This window comes from Platalea leucorodia (genome assembly GCF_965183815.1).
Source record: "Platalea leucorodia genome assembly, chromosome: 30".
Taxonomy (NCBI): Eukaryota; Metazoa; Chordata; class Aves; order Pelecaniformes; family Threskiornithidae; genus Platalea; species Platalea leucorodia.
In genome coordinates, this window is record NC_138852.1 from 418,868 (window position 1) to 439,380 (window position 20,513).

General features: G+C 52.3%; 1 protein-coding gene across 1 annotated transcript in view; it reads right to left on the reverse strand.

Annotated features, from left to right (window-relative positions):
• Nucleotides 1-6,603: 6,603 nt before the first annotated feature.
• Nucleotides 6,604-20,513, reverse strand: part of LOC309601277 (olfactory receptor 14A16-like) — a gene marked incomplete at both ends in the record, with an annotated part of 28,751 nt that continues 14,841 nt past the window's right edge. The window contains 2 exons of the mRNA XM_082334236.1: nucleotides 6,604-6,744; nucleotides 7,138-7,367. Coding sequence (XP_082190362.1) covers nucleotides 6,604-6,744; nucleotides 7,138-7,367 — 371 coding nt within the window. The remainder of the gene's footprint in view (nucleotides 6,745-7,137; nucleotides 7,368-20,513) is intronic.

Sequence of the window (20,513 nt, forward strand, 5' to 3'; positions counted from 1 at the left end):
TCCTTTTCTGTGGTCCCATGGTCACTGATGGAGATGGAGACGAGGAGTTCACACACAAACACCTGGTGACATCTAGGGTGCCATGTGTATTCTATGACAATGGAGCAGTACTGAGAGACTAGAAAACATCTGGTGGCAGCACCCCGCAGCCTGGTGAGGATGCCAGCTGAAATGACGGCAGATGCCCACATTTAGGACATCACCCCCTGTCCCTACTCACGCTGTTCAGGGCCGCCTAGAGAGGTGTCCAGCTGACCAAATGGAGGTCTGTGCCAGAGGGAGAGAGGGAAGTCTTTCTCTTTCTCCCCTGCTTTACCTGTATTTACTAGCTGTCCATTGCCTGTAACAAGAGTTGTCTCACACAGCCCCATGGAGCCTAACCTAATTCAGGGCAGCTGCTCATTGAATGGCCAAACACAGGCCTGTAGGGCTCTGTGAGACACCAAGGCTCTCCACCAAAACTGCGTGTGGCTGGCAGGGACAGCACAAGACCTACAGGAAAGCCATGTCCCCTCCGAGCGGGTGCGTGACAGACACCCCAGGCGCCATCTCAGATTCCTTCGGTGCTTGTGTGCAAGTGACTGATTGCCAGCCCTGCAGTGAGGCCAGCCCTGTCCCATCTCTATCCAGCAGATGCAAGGCACCGCATGGTAAGAAGCACATTGCACTGGGCTCGCCACTTGTGGGCCTATGTTCTCAGCCTCTTCTACTTCTCCTCTGCCCCTTCCTTTACTCACCCTCTTGACGATACAGTCTTCAAAGAGCCCAGTGAATTTAGAGTGGGCGTAGATCACAGGATGTCCACACCCAAGGACGCTTTCAGCAGCACCTTGTCCTTCCAGGAGATCAGTGCCTCTCTCCACCAAAGGCCCTCCAGGGCTGCAGAGACACCACAGGCAGCAATGGCCTCTCCTGCCAGGGCTGCCCAGCCCAGCCCTGTTGCTCTCTGACCTTGGGGACAGTAGGCATTGCTCTCTTTTGAGGCACCTCAAGTCTTTCTTACTATGTCGTCTGCCATCCGCTCCAGCATGTCTCTGCCATGCAGCAAAGCTTTTGTGTACGTGGGCTCTTGGGTGCTTGGTGTCCCTGTTCAGCATGACAAGGGTGAGGCTGGCCTGGAGCCACAACTCAGGGGCTGCAGCCCAGATGTGCAACACTCTCCTCTGACTGGGAACAGCCAGGAGGAGCTGGAGCCCCGAGGTCTGTCACAAGCTGTGACTTCTGAGGCACAGTGGGACACCTCCCACAGCTGGTGTGCTGCAATGGATGGATAAAGGCTCTTCACGAGGCACAGGCTGGGAGCACCAGAAGAGGAATACTTTCTGTGTGAAGGAGTTGCTTGGATGTATGGAGCTCCTTGCTGGGAAAGTCAACAGGTTGGGTGAGCCCTTGTGGGTGAGGATCGGAGGAGAGGCCAGTTAGGGTGACATTGTGGTGGGAGATAAAGAACTGGTGATCAAGGGGAGGAGGTGGACAGGCTCTTACTTAAGCAACCCATGGAAGCCTCCAGATCAGTGACATGGGGCTCTTTGAGGGGACTTTAATGACCCTGACATTCATTGGAAGGGGAACACAGCACTGTGAAAACAGCCTAATAGGTTTCTGGAGGGTGTTGGAGCAATTTCTTTGCAAAGCCACCAGCTGGACCAACAGAGATGATGCTCACCCGGATCAGGTCCTTGCAAACCATGAAGAGTGGTCAGGGACCTGAACACCAGGGTCATCCTTGACTGTAGTGACCATGAAATAGGGGGGTGCAGCTCTTGAGCAGCCTGAGGACGGAGAGGAGCAGAGTGCAGGTGTCAGACCTGAGAGGGGAAGACTTTGGCCTGTTCAGGGGGCTTTTAGTGGGGATCCCATGGGCAGCAGTGAAGGGCAGCACAACTCAGTACAGCTTGTCTTTAACGAGAGAATCACCCACAAAGAGCAGCAGTGAGTACATAGCTGACAAGACCAGCTTGGGTGAAGAGGGAACTTCTTGGAAGAGGAAGCTCCATAGGTAATGGAAGCAGAGAAGAGGTGGGTGCAGAGAGTCACTTCAGAAGGAGGAATTTAGAAATAGGAGTGCCTTTTTTTTTTTTTTTTAAGAACAATTTTGGAAACCAGGGTGGACTGAGTTACAGGAGCACAGATGCCTGGTGCCACCCTCCATCTGCAGTTTCCATTGGAGGGTCCAGGTCTCCCACGGCCCCGTGTGGTCACTCCCAGTCCCAGGTGAGTGTATCAGGGACACCAGGACCTCCTGAAGTGGCACTGGAGGCTTCTGGTCAGGAACTGAGCTCGGCCTGCAAAGATGAGGACATTTTCTCAACATTTATGTAGTATGGGAACATTTTCATCAGCTGAAATGTTTGAATACTTTTCAGAGAGAGAGAATGTTTTCCTGTGCTGCCATCATGAAACTCTCCAGGATGTGTACTGCTCTCGGGAGAAGAAACCTTGATCTTCCCGGCACTTGCTTGACCACTGCTCTCTCCAGTATGGAGTGTACTGAATCTCACTAATCTTCTAGGTATTCCCACATGTCCTGATTCAGCTGACCATTTCTCAAGTCATCTTCTCCAGCAGACTGTCTGCACAGATGCCTTTTTGAGTCTCCCTCTGGTTTTCCTCCTCCCATTACTCTCCATTCCCTCAGACCCTCCCCCCCCCAGGTACCCAGGTGCTGCTTGGAGCTTCAGGCAGTTGAAAGCTTGCTGCTCCTGTCTCCTGACTGTCTCTGTAGCCAACTCCTTCATTGCCTTTCTCTCTGTCCTTTTCCTACTAATCTCACTGAAGATTTTCCCCTCAAAAGTACAAGTGGGATTTAGTGGAGGCAACTTGGACTTCATAGACACCTGAGGAATGTTTTTTTTTATTCTTCACTGAACCACTCTTCCTTTTTTTGTTTTTGTTCTTGTTAACTAAGAGAAATGCTGTGTGTCTGTGCAGCCACTTCTCTAAGGAAAGCAGAAGGAAATGGAGGCTGAGACATTCAGCTCCAGCCTGAGTGGGAAGAGCTTCGATTTTAACGTGAGTGATGTGAGTTTCAGGTGATCGGTGAGAGAAATGGCAGGGTGGGGTGGGGTGGGGGGGTGAAGAGTGTCTCTAGAGTGTCTGACAAAAAGGGTCTTGCTTTTCCCGCATGTTCATACTTCATCATGAGACCCTCGGGATCAATATGACTTGGAGACTGTCTATATCATTTATTCTGTAAGCAGAAAAATAATGAAAATGAACAAATCTTTTAAAAATGTTGTTTGTTTTTGACATCTTCTCATTTAGACTATACTCCTGAACTCTCCCTAATGAACCACCCAAGAAGGGAGGCATTAAAGAAAACTGCAGAGGGCCTTGGCATGTTAGGGTATCTGCATTTCCGTGAGCCCTCTGCTGCCAAGTTCCCGAACTGCAGCTACCGAAAGGAGATTGAACAAGCCGCTGAAGAAGCCTTTAAAATGTGATTCAAATCTCCAGGACTCTGAGGGTGTCACTGGGCCCCCTGAGGGCCATCACAGGTGAAGCCATGAAGGGAAGCACGGCTGGAGGTACCCCTCCCTGGGGGCTGCCTTAAACTGGCAAGAGGTCAGCACTGGTTCCAGGTGACCAAGGCAATGTGCAGGTGGCTCTGCTGCCACGTCAGCCCTTGATGGGTTTCGTCAAGAAGGATGGGTGAACTCTGATCCCTGGCACCTGGGAAGGGAGATCCGTTTCCTCATGCGTTGCTCAGGGCTCTTGATGGAGCAGTGTGATGTGGGGGTGTGCGATGATGACTGCAGGACAACCCTAGGACTGCCTGGACTCTAGGGGGGGATGAGGAGGCACTAAGGCCATGGGGTTGTAAGGAAATGGTGTCCCCTCGTGGCTCTTGGTGGCAGTGATGATATTGATAGCTGAGAGGAGAGAGATCTTGGATGTGTTGGGGAAGTCCCAGCCCCACCAAGGCCCTCAGTCATCTCCACCACGGGCTCTCCCATGCTGTCCCATGCCTGCAGCAGTTCTCCTGCAGACTTTGGCCACCCCCCAGCTTCCCCACCTCACTGTGTACCTAGGCTTTACAAATGTCTTTTTGTCCTCCCTGCCTTTTGCTTCTAACACAAAGCTGTGGTTTGCTGGGGATTTGCCAAAGCTGTGAATCCCCAACCAACACATCCAGCTGCTTTTCACAGCTAATGCCCTGTCCAACCTGACCTTGAATGGTTCCAGCGATGGGCCATCTACCACCTCTCTGGGCAACCTGTGCCAGTGTTTCACTGCCCTCATCATAAAAAAGTTCTTCCTTATATCTAGTGGAGAGGACCCACGCTGGAGCAGGGGAGAAGTGTGAGGAGGAAGGAGTGGCAGAGATGTTCTGTGCTGACTATAATCCCCATTCACCATCCCCCCTGCTCCTCTTGGGGTTGGGGTGGGTAGAAGAATTGGGAGCAATGGAGTAATTTGAGCCTGGGAAGAAGGAGTGGGGTGGGGAAACGGTCTTGAATATTTTTCCTATGCTTTCTCTCTAACTGAATCTCTTTTAATTGGCAATAAATTCAGTTGATCTTCCCCAAGTCAACTCTTCTTTGCCCATGACAGTAATGAGTAAGTGATCTCCCTGTCTTTATCTTGACGCATGAGCTAGTCCACCTTATCTTCTGCCTTTGTCCTTTTGAGCTGGGGGTGCGAGTGAGCAGCTGGGTGGGTGTCTGGCTGCTGGCCAAGGCTAACGCACTACAGAACCAGCACAGCAGGACTGCTGTGTCCAGCCTGGGGCTCAGCAGCACAAGGAAGATCCTGACAGACTGAAGCAAGTCCTGCAGAGGCCGGAAGGATGGCTGGGGCCTGGAGCACATAATGGAGAAGGAGAGGCTGAGAGAGCTGGGTTTATCAGAAATCCCTCAGAGCTAAACACCAGAGCAAGGACCCAGCCCAGCTGGGCAGATCTCAGTCAATGGAGATTTTAAAAATTGGTTGAGACAAGCACCTGATTGGGCTGGAGCTGTCTGAGAAGAGGCTTGGCTGAGAGATCAGCTGTGGCAAGAGCTGTGGGACTTGGTGTGTAATGAGAGTCAGGAGGAAATGACTTTCATTTTGATTAATAATGGCAGTGGAGTTGGGTATCACTAAGCCCCAGAGGAGGATGGGGGTGACCATGCAGCAAAGGATCCTCCTCAGGGCTGGGGTGTATGGCCGGAGATGGAAATGGCCAGTGGGTGGGACTGGTCTGGGACAAATTTGCTGGTGCAGCTTCCCCGGGGTGTTCAGGGCACATGGCACAGACCAGGCCCCTCTCTTCTACACCTTTGGTGCCTTGCTTCCTTCACCACGACACCTGGCTCTGCACTGGGAGTGCTGGCTGCCCCTACCCCGCACACTCACACACCTTAGCTCTGCACTGGTGTTTTTCTCTCCCGGGCACTTCCCAGCCCAGCCCAGACCCTCCCGACCTCTCCCCACCTCCCCTGCCCTCTCCCCAGCCCAGCCCAGCCCAGCCCAGCAGAGCAGCCCAGCCTGGGCTGGCTCCATGGCACTGCCCAGCGCAGGCTGCTGCAGAGCTCTGGGCACTCACCCCACAGCCCCAGCCCCTCTGAAGGGCACAGCAGCTGCTGGGGGGAAGACAGTGGGGTTCAGGTTCCCCATCAGCCCCACGGCTCGTGCTGGTTCCAAGGGCATGGGGAAACAGAGGCTAGGCACTCTCTAGTTCTCCTGAATTTATCTTGTAGGTGAACCCCAAACCTGACTGAATTTTTCCCCTCCTCTGCTGCCACCAGCCCCACTCCCCAGGACAGCACCAGCGTCCTGGCCCTGGGGGTCCTCAGGCAGCTCCTGCAGCTCTCCACTCTCCCTTCCCTGTGCCTGCTGGGTTCCCACTGACTCCCATGGCACTGCAGAGTCCTTTTTCATAGATACCACAATTTAGCGCTTTATTTCTGGGGGACTTAATCTTTGAGGGTGTTTCACCTTCTGAGTGTCCATTCATTCCAAGCCCAGGGCATGTGGGGAGTCCCCATCGTCTCCTCTTCTGACTTCTCCAAAGTATTTTCTAGAGAGTCTGGTACATGCCATGTGTCCCATCATACAAGAAGCAAGCCGGGGAAAGAATGGGGAGCTGATAGACCATCTCCACTGCCATTAGACACCAAGAAGAGAGCCTTTAAAGCCAGAACACTTGGTCCAGTGGAACCCAACCTTACCATGCACTTAACCCCAAAACCACTGAGAATAAAAGCAGAACAGAAATTTTAAAAGACCAATTCCTTGGACATTTTCTTGGAAGGAACTTTGGAAGAAGAGCCCAGCCTTCAGGCACTGCAGCCAGGAGGACCCCTTTTATTGAAGAGCTACAATTTGATGGGCCACATGTGACACAGTGTTGTGCGAGAGTCAGACACAACAGGATTAAACCTCCACAGAAGGAGGATAAACCCAGTAAATTCTCTCTAAGTAGAATTATCATGAGAGAAAAAAGCAGAATTGTGCCATAAGATAAACTCTGGGAAACATGCAGAGGAGGGGAGGCAGGTTATTCTCAGTGAAACAGCACCCATTGGATCAGTTTCCATAAGGCATCCTTGAGGTCCTGGTTCCTCATGCTGTAGATGAGAGGGTTCACTGCTGGAGGCACCACCAAGTACAGCAGTGCCGTTACCAAGTCCAGGGATGGGGAGGAGATGGGGGGGGCTTCAGGTAAGTAAATATGGCACTGCTGACTAACAGGGAGACCACGGCCAGGTGAGGGAGGCACGTGGAAATGGCTTTGTGGCGTCCCTGCTCGGATGGGATCCTCAGCACGGCCCTCAAGATCTGCACATAGGACAGCACAATGAAAACAAAACAGCTGAATGCTACTAAGAGACTAACCACAATAAGCCCAACTTCCCTGAGGTAGGCATCTCAGCAAGAGAGCTTGAGGATGTGGGGGATTTCACAGAAGAACTGGTCCACAGCATTGCCTTGACAGAGGGTTAGTGAAAATGTATTGGCAGTGTGCAGCACAGCATGGAGAAAGCCACTGCCCCAGGCAGCTGCTGCCATGTGGACCCAAGCTCTGCTGCCCCGGAGGGTCCCATAGTGCAGGGGTTTGCAGATGGCCACGTAGCGGTCGTAGGCCATGATGGTTAGAAAATACAGTTCTGCTGACATCAAAAAGACAAACAGAAAGAGCTGGGCAGCACATCCCAAGTATGAGATGTCCCTGGTGTTCCAAAGGGAATTGGCCATGGATTTGGGTAAAGTGCTGGAGATGGAGCCCAGGTCAAGAACAGAAAGGTTGAGGAGGAAGAAGTACATGGGGGTGTGGAGGCGGTGGTCACAGGCTACAGCGGTGATGATGAGGTCGTTGCCCAGGAGGGCAGCCAGGTAGATGCCCAGGAAGAGCCAGAAGTGCAAGAGCTGCAGCTTCCGCCTGTCTGTAAATGCCAGGAGGAGGAAGTGGGTGATGGAGCTGTTACTGGACATCTGCTGTCTCTGGGCATGGGGATCTGTTCAAGGAGGTAAAGGAAGGGAGAAGTTAGGGCAGACTGCTTTCAGAAAAATCTATTGAATTTCTTACAGAATGCTTCCAAACTGCCTTTCACTTTTCAGCAAGAGCTTTGATGATCTGTGGTTGGTGCTGGCTGAGGGTGCCCCAGTGAGCAGCAGGCTCTGCTGGGGGCTCTGCAGGGGTCAATCCTGCTCTACACCAGTAGGTAAATAGGAACTCGGGGTGATCTCAGATTAAATCTGCTTGTGATATAAGAAAACTTCTCAGCATTCTGGCTCCCGATTCACCTGACCACAGAGCAGAGCTGTGGGGAGTTTGGGTTGTGCCTTCTGTTCTAGTTGCCCCAGCGCAGCTGAGGAGTGGTTTGAATGCAGCAATGCCTGGCATTTCTGCTGCACTGCAAGGGAAACCTTGTGGGTGCTGAGACTGGGCACAGGGACTGTCCCTTAGTGCAGAGTGAGGACAGCCACTCTGTCCATCAGCCCTGCTCTCAGCTGCCCTCTGCTGGCAGCTCTTCCACCTGGAGGACTATCGCACTCGGGTGTTCCCCCCAAAAGAAAGAGGCCAGTGCTGGGAGCAGAGGAATGCAGTTTCCTGAATGAGCAGCCCTGACCCACGCTGCACCCTCTGGGCAGCAGAGGGATCCTGCCCTGCTTCCACCCACAGGTTCTCCCCGCAGCTTTGAAGGGTGCTCCCTGGGTGGGCTGAGTGCTGACCCGGTCAGATGGCAGAGTCCCTGACCTGGTACACAGCCCCCTGGGGTGCAGGGACCCTGCTCTGAAGAACAGCCCTGGGCACACACAGGTGCACACCGACCTTCAAAAGCCCAGAAGAAGGCAGCTGTATTGCCTTTTCTTTCTGATGGTGCAGCAGGGAAGTCCTCTTCTGCAGCATGTCCTCCTCCTCTACATTAGAGAAACTGTGAGAGTCCTCCTGAAAATCCCATAGGCTGTGGGATGTAGCAGCCTTTGGAGATCCCTCCAGGAACACCAGCTACATTGTCCTGCAACCAGGGACTTACCATGTAGAGGGCTGTGAAGATCTCTCCCATGCGGTGAGCTCTCACCATCCTCCCACTCCACACTGCCTTACAGTCTCTGCCTCACTCCTCTCCTCTCAGCACTTGCAGGCAGTGCCCTCAGCCCTGCTGCCCTTTGCAGAGGAGCTGCTCCTGGGCAGAGCTGTCTCTCTGCAGTGCTGCCCACTTGCCAGCAGCTCCCTGCATCCCAGGAGCCCAGCCCAGCTCAGCAGCAGAGGCCCAGCCCAAGGCACCACTTTCTCTGCCCCTCTGGGCTCCCTCCAGGTGTCCCTGGGGCTCCAGGGGAACCTGCTGGGAAACAGGCTGAATGAAAACACTTCTTTTCCCTCCCTCAGCTGGGGAGACACAATTATTCCCAGCACTGTCATTTCTCCTATGAGGAAAAGATTTGGGCAGGAGAATCAGCTTACCTTGTCCCATCATGAGACAGGACAAGCAGACAGTGACAAGGAGGGATCTGCGTTACCCCTGCTGAGGGAAGGGATGCAGATGAGTCAATAGACACATCTCCTTTGTGGGTTTGCAGTCCTGGGGCTAGAAGGGGACTTAGCTCCCTCCCACGCACAACACAAACGAACAGGAGGTGAGATTCCTCTTGCATCAGGTGTTCAAGTGGGCACAGAATAGGCACCCGCATGTGAGCTCCTTGCCTCAGTTCCCATACCTGTTAATGGAGATGGAGGGCAGGACTGGGCTGTTCAGACACAACACCTGGTGACATTGAAGGTGCCAAGAGTGGTCAAAGATCTGTGGAGGCAGCTGCAAGCTCTAATGAAGCCGTTCGTAGAGACAGGCCAACATCTGGGGAAATCCTCTTAGAGGCTGCTGGGAATTTTCTTTGGCCAACTGAAATGACAGCTGATGCCCCAATGAGGGCACCTGAACCTGCCCCCACTCATTACGTTCAGGAGCCTTGAGAGGAGACATGTGCCACAGGGAGAGCTCAGGCTCTCTCTTTCTCTTCTCCATCAGCTGTATTCACTAGGTCTCCACTCACTCTACTGGCAGTTGCCTCATGTTCATCACCACATTGCCTTACAGAGATCCAGGTGTCTACTCAATTTAATTTTTATATCCAGGCCCACAGAACTACATGAGATGCCAAGGCTTGCAGAGACAGCACAGGACCAGTGATGAGTGGTGTTCCTCAGGGGTCAGTCTTGGGACTGGCGCTGTTTAACATCTTTGTCGGCGACTTGGACAGTGGGATTGAGTGCACCCTCAGCAAGTTTGCTGACGACACCAAGCTGTGGGGTGCAGTCGACACGCTGGTGGGAAGGGATGCCATCCAGAGGGACCTTGACAGGCTGGAGAGTTGGGCCCGTGTGAACCTCATGAAGTTCAACAAGGCCATGTGCAAGGTCCTGTACATGTTCGGGGCAATCCCAAGCAGAAATACAGGCTGTGCCGAGAATGGATTGAGAGCAGCCCTGAGGAGAAGGACTTGCGGATGTTGGTTAATCAGAAACTCAACATGACCTGGCAATGTGCTCTCGCAGCCCAGAAGGCCAACCGTATCCTGGGCCGCTTCAAAAGAAGCATGACCAGCGGGGCGAAGGAGGTGATTCTGCCCTTCTACTCCACTCTCGTCAGGGCTCGCCTCGAGTACTGCATTCTGGTCTGGGGTCCCCAATAGAAGACGGACATGGAGCTGTTGGAGTGAGTCCAGAGGAGGGCCATGAAGGTGATCAGAGGGCTGGAGCAGCTCTCCTATGAAGACAGGCTGAGAAAGTTGGGGTTGTTCAGCCTGGAGAAGAGAAGGCTCTGGGGGCAGCTTCTAGCAGCCTTCCAGTACCTGAAGGGGGCCTGTAAGAAAGCTGGAGAGGGACTTTTTATAAGGGCATTGTAGTGCTAGGACAAGGCATAATGGTTTTAAACTGAAAGAGGGTACGTTTAGATTAGATACAAGGAAGAAATTCTTCTCTCTGAGGGTGCTGAGGCACGGAAAGAGGTTGCCCAGGGAAGTTGTGGATGTCTCCTCCCTGGAAATGTTCAAGGCCAGCTTGGATGGGGCTTTGAGCAACCTGGTCTAGTGGAAGGTGTCCCTGCCCATGGCAGGGGGGTTGGAACCATATAATCTTTAAGGTCCCTTCAACCCAAACAATTCTGTGATTCTGTGATGATTCTATGACCAACAGGAAAGCAATTCCCATTCAGCGTGAGTGTGTGACAGACACCCCAGAAGGCATTGCAAGCAGTGCGATTTGGTGCCTGTGTGCCATTGACTGATGCCATCAGTCAGAGGCATCAGTCATCAGATGCCATCAGAGAGGCAGGGTCTGTCCCTTCTCTTCCCAAGAGCTCCAGGCATTGCCTGAACACAAAGCACATCACACTGGGGTCTTTACTCACACCCTTGATGATACAGCCAAGGAACAGATGAACCATTTTCACCGTGTGCCTGGATACATCTTGTCTTCAAAGAAAGTATCCCCCAAGCACAGCAACGGGTCCTACCAAAACTCAACTGAAACTGAAAAGGGCATGCAAGGGCACCAAGATGAGCTGTTTCTACTTCAGGAACAGAAGCTACAGAAGAATCAGAAATACTGTGGGACCACTGCTAAATGTAGTAAGAGTAGGTGTAGGTAGGCTGAGATACTCTACGCACTCTTTGCCTCAGTTGCCACCAGCAAGGTCTCCCAGACCTTTCCGCTTTGAGGCAGAACTCTGGAGGAGAACAACAAGCAGTGGATGAGGATCAAGGCAGGGGTTACTTAAGCAAACTACACCCTTGCCAGGCCATGGGACCAGAGGGGCTGCACCCAAGGGTGCTGAGAGAGTGTTTTTCACTGGAGGCACTGGTTCATTCTAATTCCAGTAAGAAAGGCACTCGGACACTGTGAGGGATCTTTTAAAATGCTGTTCATTAGCACTAGCCCTGTAAGGAGAGAATCATGCAGATAATCTTAGGTGGCTTTAGATGGTGGGACCGCAAGTGGGGGTTTGATTCAAGAGTCATTGAACAGGCCTCTGACCCCCACACAGCATGCCCTGCAGACCTCACCCATAGAAGACAGTCTCCTGGTTTGGTCATTCAAGCTGCTCTTTGCTTTGCTTACAAGAAAACAACTCTGTTTCTCATTTCAACAGTGAAAGATCAAGGATGTTCTCATTACAACTCCTTGCTGCACTGTTAGGTACAGGCAAGGCCACAGGGGAGGCGTAAGGGCTGGTACTGAGTGGGAGCTGTCTGCAGGCCCCTTGGGACAACGAGCTGCTGAGGTTGTCCTGCGGCCAAGGGATCTGTGCAGCACAGCACAGGCGTGAAGGCCAGGCTGTACGTGCAGCGCAGCCCAGCTGGCTGTACCGTGTTCTTCTGGTCAGGATCACTGCTCACATTTCCCTGTGAGAAGTCTGCGCTCCACCCTGGTGCCACAGTTGAGCTGCTGCGGCCAAACCATGCACAGCCAGGAGGAGGTGGATCGCAGGCAGGAGGAGCTGGACCCCCATGGCTTGTCACACAACTGTGATGGTTTGGGATGAAATGAGATGTGGTGGGACAGCTTGCTCGTGTGGGGTTCTGCAATGGAGGAAAACAGGCTCTGCTGGAGAGACTGGCAGAGAGGATGAGTCTGGGGGATGCCCCCTGTGTTGAGCAGATGCCCCCTGTGTTCTCCTCCATTGGAGGAGCACAGCCAGCAGTGGATGAGGATCGACTTTGCTTGAGCAAACTCAAGCACCATTACAGAAATGGCGATGGGTCATGTGACCAGGTCCCTGAACACAAGTATTGGTATGCCCTGACCCCTGAGATTCCACTTTTTGGTCCAGAGGAATATGATGGTCCTTTAGAAGTCCTGGAATATCTCCTAACCCATGTGGTGGTTTAGGCTGTGAGGAGAATCCAAACAGCACCCTGACTGGAGCAATTTCACCTTCAGTGCTGATGTATAGCGCAGATGGAGGGACTCCAGACCTTCCAGGCACTCTGTGGAAGGGTTAGGTCTTCAGAGATGCAAAATGAAGTTAATGATGTGTCCATCACATTAAAAATTTGGCCTGCTTTGTGCTTCTCACCAGTTTGGGATCTGCCCCTTGACAGTTTTTGGTAAATCAATGAACTCCTCACACACACAGACGTGAAAGAAGGATGAAAGACAGACAGCAGAAATTAATCAGGGGCAACATTGTCTGAAAGGTATTACCATGAAACGGTAAGAAAGGGTTAGCAATGAGAGAAAAAGCACTGTTCTAAAATCTTCATGCCAGAATCTAAATACTCTTAAGTTACAGCTATCTTGTCAAGGAAGAAGGAATGAGAAGAATAAAAGCAGAGAAGATTTAAATAATAAGGAAGAAGAAATCATTTTTTCTTCTTTTTCCAGTTTTCTTTATTTTTTTGCTTACCGAACAAGTGAGATCAGCCTTCTCCTATTCATATTCATCCAGACCATCTCCTGAGGAACTCTGCTTGGCCTCAGTTGCTGCAGTAAGCAGCTTTGGGCTAATGAGGCTTGTGCGGGACCAGGAACAACAGCAGCCAAGCCCCTGAGATGTATAAAGGAAGCCCTTAGGGAGCGCGAGCGACCCATAGCACCACCAACAGGGTGAGCAAACAGGGTATGGCGCGTCAGAAAGGGCATGGCGCAGCATTTCACGCAGAAGGGTGTGCAGGAAGGGCCCTGAAGATCAACCAGGGAGCATCCGGCAAAAAAACATAGCCTCGCTAAGCTCTGCAGCCACCACGACGGACGCAGCTGCCCAGACAGAGCTCCGGTGGGAACACGCTGCCACCCAGGTGTCAGGCTGCAGGGTTTGCCCTGCTCTTACGCCAGTACCGGACAGCAGCAGCGAGCACCCCTGTGGGAGGCGCGCCCAGGTAGAGGAGCTCCTCTGCTTAGTGATGGAGGAGGTGAGTAGGCTGAGGAGTATGAGGGAGTGCAAGAAAGGATGGATTACTGGAATCACACCCTACCTTCCCTCAGATAGGTCCAACAGGCAGACAGGACCCATGAGACAGAAGATGCCTTATCCTCTCTCCACCTGGCTGAACATAATGACTTAAGGGATAGGGGGCAATGGAGACAAGTTCCTGCCTGGCGCAGCACAGGCGAGTCTCCTCTGTGACTGCCCCACCTTCCCAGGTGCCATTACGAAACAGGTGTGAAGCTCTGCAAGTGGAACCAAACAACGCCGGGGACGATGGTACATCCAGCTTGGAGGTGTCGCCAAGGGTAAGTCAGCCTACACTCTGCATCAAAACAGCTTCCACAAAGAAGAAAAGACGCGTCATTGTCATAGGAGACTCTCTCCTGAGGGGAACAGAAGGCCCGATATGCAGACCGGAGCCACTTCTTAGGGAAGTCTGCTGCCTCCCAGGGACCCGGGTTAAAGATCTGGAGAGAAAGCTTCCTACACTGGTACCGCCCTCAGATGACTACCCATTATTGGTTTCTCAGGTAGGCAGTGAGGAAGTTTCAACTAGAAGTCCAAGGGTAATCAAGAGAGACTTCAGGGCTTCAGGACGACTGGTTAAGGGATCAGGAGCACAAGCAGTGTTCTGCTCTACCCTTCCAGTTGCAGGGAGTGATGAGGGAAGACACAGGAAGAGCCAGCAGATCAATACCTGGCTCTGAGCCTGGTGTCTCCAGCAAGATTTCAGTTTTTTTGATCATGGGCAACAAACAGGAGGAGTTGGAAGCCATTGTGCAGCAGGAAAACTGTGACATAGTCACCATCACAGAAACAGGGTGGGATGACTCGCACAACTGGAGTGCTGCAATGGACGGCTCTAAACTCTTCAGAAGGGACAGGCAAGGAAGGAGAGGTGATGGGGTTAGCCATGTACGTTAGGGACTGTTTTGGTTGTCTAGAGCTTAATGATGGTGACCATAGGGTTGAGTGTTTATGGGTAAGAATCAGGGGGAAGGTCAACAAGGCAGATATCATGGTGGGAGTCTGTTAGAGACCACCCAACCAGGATGAAAAGGTGGACAAAGTATTCTATTAGCAGCTGGGAGAAGTCTCACCATCACTAGCCCTTGTTCTCATGAGGGACTTCATCTTACCAGATGCCTGCTGGAAATAAAATACAGAGAGAGGAAACAGCCTAGGAGGTTCCTGGAGTGTATGGAAGATCACTTCCTGGCACAGCTGGTGAGGGAGCCAATGAGGGAACGCGCCCCACTGGACCTGTTGTTTGCAAACAGAGAAGGCCTGGTGAGTGATGTGACGGTTGGAGGCAGTCTAGGGCATAGCGATCAAGAAATGATAGTTTTTGATTCTTGGAGAAGTAAGGAGTAGGGTCAGCAGAACTGTTACCTTGGATTTCCAGAGGGCAGCCTCTCGCCTGTTTAGGATCCTGGTTGACAGAGTCCCTTGGGAAGCAGTCCTGAAGGGCAAAGGAGTCGAGGAAGGCTGGACATTCTTCAAGAAGGAGACCTTAAAGGAGCAGGAGCAAGCCATCCCCAAGTGCCGAAAGACGGCAGGGGATAAGATGGGTCTGGCTGAATAGGGAGCTTTGACTGGAACTCAGGAAGAGGTGACCTGCTTAGTGGATTAGGGAAAGGCTGTGGATGTTGTCTGCTTAGACTTTAGTAAAGCCTTTGACACTGTTTCCCACAGCATTCTCCTGGAGAAACTAGCGGCTCATGGCTTGTATGAGCATACCCTTCACTGGGTAAAAAACTGACTGGGTGGCTGGGCCCAAAGAGTTGGGGTCAATGGATTTAAATCTAGTTGGAAGCCAGTCATAAGTGGTGTTCTCCAGGGCTCAGTACTGGGGCCACTTCTGCTTAGTATCTTTATCAATGATCTGGATGAGGGCATTGAGTGCACCCTCAGTAAGTTGCAGATGACACCAAGTTGGGTGGAAGTGTTGACCTGCTGGAGGGTAGGAAGGCCCTACAGAAGGACCTGGACAGGCTGGATCGATGGGCTGAGGCCAACTGTGTGAGGTTCAACAAGGCTCAGGGCCAGGTCCTGCACTTGGTCAGCCAACAACTCCATGCAACGCTACAGGCTTGGGGAGGAGTGGCTGGAGAGCTGCCTGGCAGAAAAGGACCTGCGGGTGTTGGTCGACAGCTGCCTGAATATGAGCCAGCAGTGTGCTCAGGTGGCCAAGAAGGCCAATGGCATCCTGGCTTGTATCAGGAATAGTGTGGCCAGCAGGACCAGGGAGGTGATAGTGCCCCTGTATTTGGCACTGGTGAGGCCGCACCTCGAATATGGTCTTCAGTGTTGGGCCCCTCACTACAGAAGTTATGGAGCATGTCCAAAGAAGGGCAACGAAGCTGGTGAAGGGTCTAGAGCACAAGTCTTATGAGGAGCGGCTGAGGGAGCTGGGGTTGTTTAGCCTGGAGAAGAAGAGGCTGAGGGGAGACCTTATTGCTCTCTACAACTACTTGAAAGGAGGTTGTAGCGACGCGAGTGTCGGTCTCTTCTCCCAAGTAACAAGCACTAGGGCAAGAGGAAATGGCCTCAAGTTTCACCAGAGAAGGTTTAGATTGGAAATATTTCTTCCCTGTGAGGGTAATCAGGCACTGGAACAGGCTGCCCTGGGAAGTGGTTGAGTCCCCATCCCTGGAGGTGTTGAAAAGACGGGTAGACGTGGTGCTTAGGGACATGGTTTAGTCATGGACTTGGCAGTGTTAGGTTAGTGGTTGGACTTGATAACCTTAAAGGTCTTTTCTAACCTAAACAATTCTATGATTGTAAGTAAGTGTTCTGAGAGAGTGTTTTTCACCAGGAGGTGCTGGGCCAATATGATCCCAGTAAGACAGGCACTCAGACTTTGTAAGGTATTTTTTAAAATGCTTTGCATGACAGCTAACACTGTAAGGAAAGAATCCTATAGAGAATCTTATGTCCCTTTAGATGGTGGGTACCCAGGTTGTGTAGCACTGAATGGGCCTCCAACCCAAATGCAGCACACTATGCAGACCCCGTCCATAGCAGGGAGTCTCTTGTTTTGGTCATTCTAGCTATTGCAGGATTTTCTTACAAGGAAACAAGTCTATTTATCATCTCTACAGTCAAACAGAAGCAATGTTCTCAGGAGAACTTCTTTCTGCCCTGGCTGATACAAGCAAGGCCATGCAGGGGGCATAATGGCCAGTACCGAGTGGGAGCTGCCTGCAGGCTCCTCTGTTACAACAAGCTGCTGAGCTTCTCCTGCGGCCAAGGGATCTGTGCAGCACAGCCCAGGTGTGAAGGCTATGGTGTACGTGCAGCCCAGCCCAGCCCAGCCCAGCACTGACTGCTCCAGGTACAGTGTTCCGGTCAGGATGACCGCTCAGGTTTCCCTGAGAGGAGTCTGAGCTCCACTCTGGTGCCACAGCTGAGGTGCTGCGGCCAACATGTGCATGGGCAGGAGGAGCTGGAGCCCAGCCAGGAGGAGCTGGAGCCCCATGTCTTGTCACAGAACTGGGGTGGTTTTGGCTTAACTGAGATGTGGTGGGGCAGCTTGCTTACCTGGGGTGCTGCAGTGGAGGGATACAGGCTCTGCTGGAGAGAGTGGTGGGGAATCTGAGGAGGGGGGATGTCCCCCGTATGAAGGCCCAGCTCAGATTTATTCAGGCTCTTCATATGACAGGCAGCAGGTTGGGTTAGCCTGTCATTAAGGACCAGAGGAGTCAGTAAGGGTGACATTGTGTTGGCAGTTACGATCCACTTGATCAAAAACGGCAGAAGGAGAAAGTCTTCTGTCAGCAATGTGAGGCAGTCTGGAGATCAATGCACAGGTTCCCACAGGGAGCTGTAATTGCCCTGGCATTCACTGTCCAGGCAAAGCAACAGGGTGCCAACAGTCTGGAGGATCTTGGGATGACTTCTTAGTAGAGCTGCCAGGGGGGCCAAGAAGGGTGATGCTCCCCTGGATCTGGTATGGCAAAGAAGGAAGAGTTGGTCAGGGATGTGATCATCAGTGTCAGCCTTGGCTATCGTGACCAGGAAATAGCGGGGTCCCAGGTGCCAAAGAGGATTGAGGAAGGCCAGCAGTGGAGCACAGATGGGTGCACCCCAGACAAGACTTGGACATACGTGGGAGACTGATACAGGTGGTGCCATGGGAAGCAGCTCTGAAGGGTAAAGGAGCTCAGGAAATCTGACAGGCCTTACAGGACTGCCTCCTCCAAAGACAAGAATGATCTCTTTGAATAGCCATGAAGAGAAACATTCATCTCAGGGGGCTGCTGGTATAAACTGAGCAAAAAGGCAGCCCCCAGGAGGTGGAAGCAGGGGAAGATGCAAAGGAGCAATTGAGAAAACTTGCCCCAGGATGAAGGGAGGATGCCAAAGCGAAAGCTCCCATAGGCTTGAGAGTTGCAGGGAAAAGGAACATCAAAATGAACATCAAAATGAGCTGACAGAGGCTTAGAAGGTCATGCAGAATGAGCCACACTCTGCCTGGAGGCCTGGAACAAGTGGGCACTGCAGAGATTTGCATCTTGAATGCATGCCTCAGCCTAGCAGATGGGGATTCCCCCTGCTGGGGGTGGCTGTGCCAGTCCATCCCCATGGGTCTCAATGGTGCAGACTCTGCTTGAAGACATTCCTGTAACCCAGTTACGTTGGGATTCATGCAGAACTGCCTATTCAAAATCAAGCATTTGATTCACTTTGCCTCTTTGCTTTGACATCTTTTCACTTTGACCACACTCCTGAAATCTCTCTAAGAAGCCACATAAGAATTGAAGCCTAAAGGAAAATTCTGCTCAGGCTTGGCTCCTTGTGGTGCTTTGTGTGGCAATGAGCCCTCTGGTGCTGAGTTCCTGAACTGCAGCTCCTGAAAGACTGAGCAAGCCTCCAGAGAAGTAAAAGAAGCACAGCTGAAGGTTTTGGAGGGTGTCAGCAGGCCCTGCTGAAGGCCATCACTGAAGAGACCATGCAGGGAATGAGCAGACAAGGTTCCTGTCCCTGGGGGCTGGTGAAGCAGGGAGTCGGAGGCACTTGGCACAGGAGGACATTTCAATGTGAAATGCTTTCACACTGTGAAAGCCTTTGATGTGCTTTGCCAAGCAGGATGGCCAAGCCCTGACCCCCATCCCCTGCAGAGGGGGCTCCTTTCCCTCTTGTGATGCTCTGGGCTCTGCCTGGGGAAATTGTGATGTGGGAGTGTGTGATGGCAGGCGCAGGTCAGGGTAGGACACCTGCCAGGCTCTATGGAGGGTGGGTGAGGAGGAGACAACAAGGCGCTGGAGCTGTAAGGACCTCATGTCCTCTCGTGGGTCTCAGTGGAAGAGACAGAAGCCATAGCTGAGTGGACAAGGGCCCCAGTTCTGTTGGGGTGTCAAAGCCCCACCAAGGCCCTTGGCACTCCCCACCACAGCTACACTGACCTGTGCCTGTGCCTGCTTCCTTGCGTCCAGCACCAAGCTCTGTGTTTCTGAGCATTTGCCAATGCCCCTGAGTTCCCCACAACCCATCCTGTTTCTTCCAAAGCCTTGCTAGTGCTCCTTTCTCACCCAAGAGTTCCAAGGCCCAGACATGCTAGAATCCTCTGTTTAGCTCCACATCCCAGCACTCAACTGCACATCCTCCTTCTGCTGCTGCCTCCAAATCAAGACTCAACCTGTTTCACTTCAGCATGACAGCCCCCGACATGTCAAGTCTTCTTCCTGCCTTCAATGCACTCACTGCTGCACCTGCACTGCTCCCTCCCTGCGTGCCCATGTGTCTCACCAACCCTTCCTCTTCCCCTGCAGTGGTGGGACCTCACCCCAGGAAGGCTGTGCATCCTCCAGGCTCAGGGAGGTTTCCTGACACCCACCCAAGTGTGAGGAGTGGAGGAGTGGAGGAGAGCCAGGTCAGCTCATGGGGCATGACTGAGCACAGACACCCCAAGCAGTGGGCGTTCCCCATCTGTCAGGCTGAGCCATGCACATGAGGTAAAAAAATCTGTATGTGGTCAGGGCAGTTTGGGGACACCTGTGAAGCAGCCCTGAACCTGATGTGAATGACTTCTGGGGTCAGGGAGAACCTGAGCTCTTTCCCTAGTTTGCGGACATGCGGGGAAGGAAGGACAGCATCATTCAGGATGGAAGGGACCTCGGGAGGTGTCTGGACCAACCTCCTGCTCAAAGCAGGCTCAGACAGAGTACTCAGGGCTTTATCCAAACACATCTTGATCACATTCAAGGATCCCAGTGCACGCTCCCTGGGAAACAGCTTCCAGCACTTGACTATCCTTATGCTGAGAAAGTTTCTCTCTCTATGTAGCCTGACCCTCTCTTGTTTCAGCCCATTGCCTCTTGTCCTTGTGTCATGGACATGAGCCTGACTCCGTCTTCCTGGGAACCCTGCAATGCTGCTACATGTTTCTCACAAGATCTTCTCTACTCCTGTCTGAACAAGCCCAGCTCTCTAAGCCTCTTCTTACAATAAAAGTTCTCCTATCCTACTGACCTTGGTGGCCCTCCACTGAGCTGGTTCCAGTATGTTGAGGTCTCTCTGGCATTGTGGGATGTCAAAACCTAGGAAAATGTTCTGGATATGGTGTCAAAAGTGCTCAGCAGACTGGCTGTCTCAGGCTCATACAGCCCAGGATGCTGTTGGCCTTCTTTCCTGATAGTTCATCTTTTGCCTAATGCAACCCAAGGACCACCAAAGCCTTTCCACAGAGCTGCTGCCCACCTGGGCAGTCCCTGGCCTATGTCGTTGCATGGGCTTAGTCGACCTCAAGGGCACAACTTATTGGCTATCCTGAGGTTCCTGTTGGCCCATCACTTCAGCTTGTCTTTGTCCTTTGGGATGGCCACCCTGCCCTCCACTGTAGCGTCTGATCTCCTCAGTGTGCTGCCTTCTACAAATGTTATGAAAAAGCACTCTCTCATCTCCTCTGGGTCATTAAAAACAAATTAAACAGGGCAGGTGGCAGCAGAGACCCCTGCAGGACCCTGCTAGCTAGATGCCTCCAGGCACAGCGCCAAACATTGACTATGTCCCTCTGAGCCCAACCATCCATTTTTTTTTTTTACCCACCTGTTTTTCCAAACAGGCAGACCATAATATCCTAACGTGGGCATAAGAATATTGGAGCAGGTGGGTGATGTTGAAAACTTCACTAACTTCCAGGTCAAAAGACAACCACTG